Source organism: Haliotis cracherodii, unplaced genomic scaffold, assembly GCF_022045235.1.
Source record: "Haliotis cracherodii isolate W230 unplaced genomic scaffold, xgHalCrac1.p SCAF_3, whole genome shotgun sequence".
In the NCBI taxonomy this organism is placed as follows: domain Eukaryota; kingdom Metazoa; phylum Mollusca; class Gastropoda; order Lepetellida; family Haliotidae; genus Haliotis; species Haliotis cracherodii.
The window spans coordinates 35,558,840-35,560,609 of NW_027266286.1; the positions used below are offsets into that span (position 1 = coordinate 35,558,840).

General features: G+C 43.5%; 1 protein-coding gene across 1 annotated transcript; it reads right to left on the reverse strand.

Moving 5' to 3' along the window:
- Positions 1–290: 290 nt before the first annotated feature.
- LOC139475390 (uncharacterized) lies at positions 291–1,364 on the reverse strand. Its single transcript, XM_071258609.1, has one exon. The coding sequence runs from the start codon at positions 1,362–1,364 to the stop codon at positions 291–293; it is 1,074 nt and encodes a 357-aa protein (XP_071114710.1).
- Positions 1,365–1,770: the final 406 nt, after the last annotated feature.

Here is a 1,770-nt window from a genome sequence, read left to right on the forward strand (position 1 = left end):
CAAACTTATCTGTATTTTTAAGGTGTCTCTTGTAAACAAATTGCTGATGTATTTAAATCACTTGTTAATAACTGCAGTTCATTAAAATTATGCCTAAGTCCTCTGCAATTCCATTGCATTATATTAGACAATTGAGTCATGGTGGCTCAATTGGAGATCGCTCGCGTGAATGTGAGGAGGAACTACTCCCCCGCCTGTCCTGTGAGGACAGAGTAACCTCCATGTCCAGAGGCCCAAAGGAGTTCTGTAAAGGAACCTCTGAAGGTGAAGGGACAATAGGTGGCTGTTTTCTACTCAATTTCTTTTTCTCTTTTTTTCAGATTTGCAGGTTGTTTCCCAGACGTTTGGGATTGTGTCTCAGACTGAATCTCAGTCTGAGATCCTGAACTTGATTGACTGATGGCAGGAATAGGTGTGGAATTTGGAATTGTAGCAACAGGTTGTTCTGACTTGACCCATGTCAAGTCAGTCTGACACGAAATAGATGATGTTGTTACGGGGCGTGAGACTGCAGCGGAGTAAGAACTAGTTGAAGTAGTTGTGGTCTGATCTTTCAATAGTTTCTTTGCATCCGGGTAGGGTATGTTCCTTTCACATTTCAGTTTCATTATTTTAGATTCAATCTGCCATACAGGGCAAGATTTAGATGAAGCAACATGTGGGCCAGAACAGTTTGCACATTTCAAATCATCTTCGCAGTCAGTGCTCTCATGGTTGGCACCGCAACGATGACAAACAACCGAGTTTCGACAGGATTTGGAGCCATGACCAAAACGCTGACACTTGTAGCATCGGAGCGGATTGGGGACATACACATCCACTCCGATGTGGAAGTATCCTGCTTTAATTGACTGGGGAAGGGTTGTACGAGCAAACGTCATTAGATACGTGTTTGTATTGGTGATGACACCGTCCTTCTTGAAAGTAAAACGTTTAACTGCAGTAACAGCCTGGTCTTCCAACTCCGTAGCGATTTCTTCTTCAGACATGTCGAACAGACAACGAGCCCTGTCACGAACAATGCCTCGACAAGAATTTAATGTTCTGTGCACAGACACAGCAACCTCAAGACTGGCAAATGTAGAGATAGATAAAAGATTGAGAGATTGCTGTCTCCGTGTACACTCCACAAGAAGCGAACCACTACGGAGACGGGTGACGTTCTTGACCTCACCGCAAATCCCGGACACAGCCTTAGAAACAGCAAAAGGATTCAATTTGATAGGTAAGTTATCAGTAGCCTCAATCACCAGGAATTTTGCCCAGGAATCAATAGTTTGCGAAAGATTTCCAGTTGAAATTTCAATTTCCTCTAGACGTCTCTTTTTTTCATTACGAGATGAACCAGACTGTGGGAGAGCCATGGTGAAAAGAAAATGATTCAGCACCCCTGTTCCCCACCCGCCATCGAGTGTCAACAAGGACGGTGTTATATTGCACCGGATATCCAGGATGCAAACACCAGGGATACAGGGATGGTATACTCCAGCAAATATGACGTGAATAGCTATATTTATCTACCAGATGTAGTGCCAGGAAGGTTCAGTCTATGACAAGAAACTGGAGACATACAGAATACAGAGGTCAACATCACCAGATTGGCCCATGAGCCACCGCCTTCTGGCGTAAGACTCTAGGCAATTTAGTCCATCAAAAATTGGTAATTCATACAAAGTATGCATGGCCAAGTCCAAAATATACATTATAATACAACACAGGAGTGCATATACAATATTACGCACAGGGCCTGGCATGACCAGCCGATTGATA

Coding starts and splice junctions, on each gene's coding strand:
- LOC139475390 (XM_071258609.1), bottom strand. CDS start 1,364: ATGGCTCTCCCACAGTCTGGTTCATCTCGTAATGAAAAAAAGAGACGT.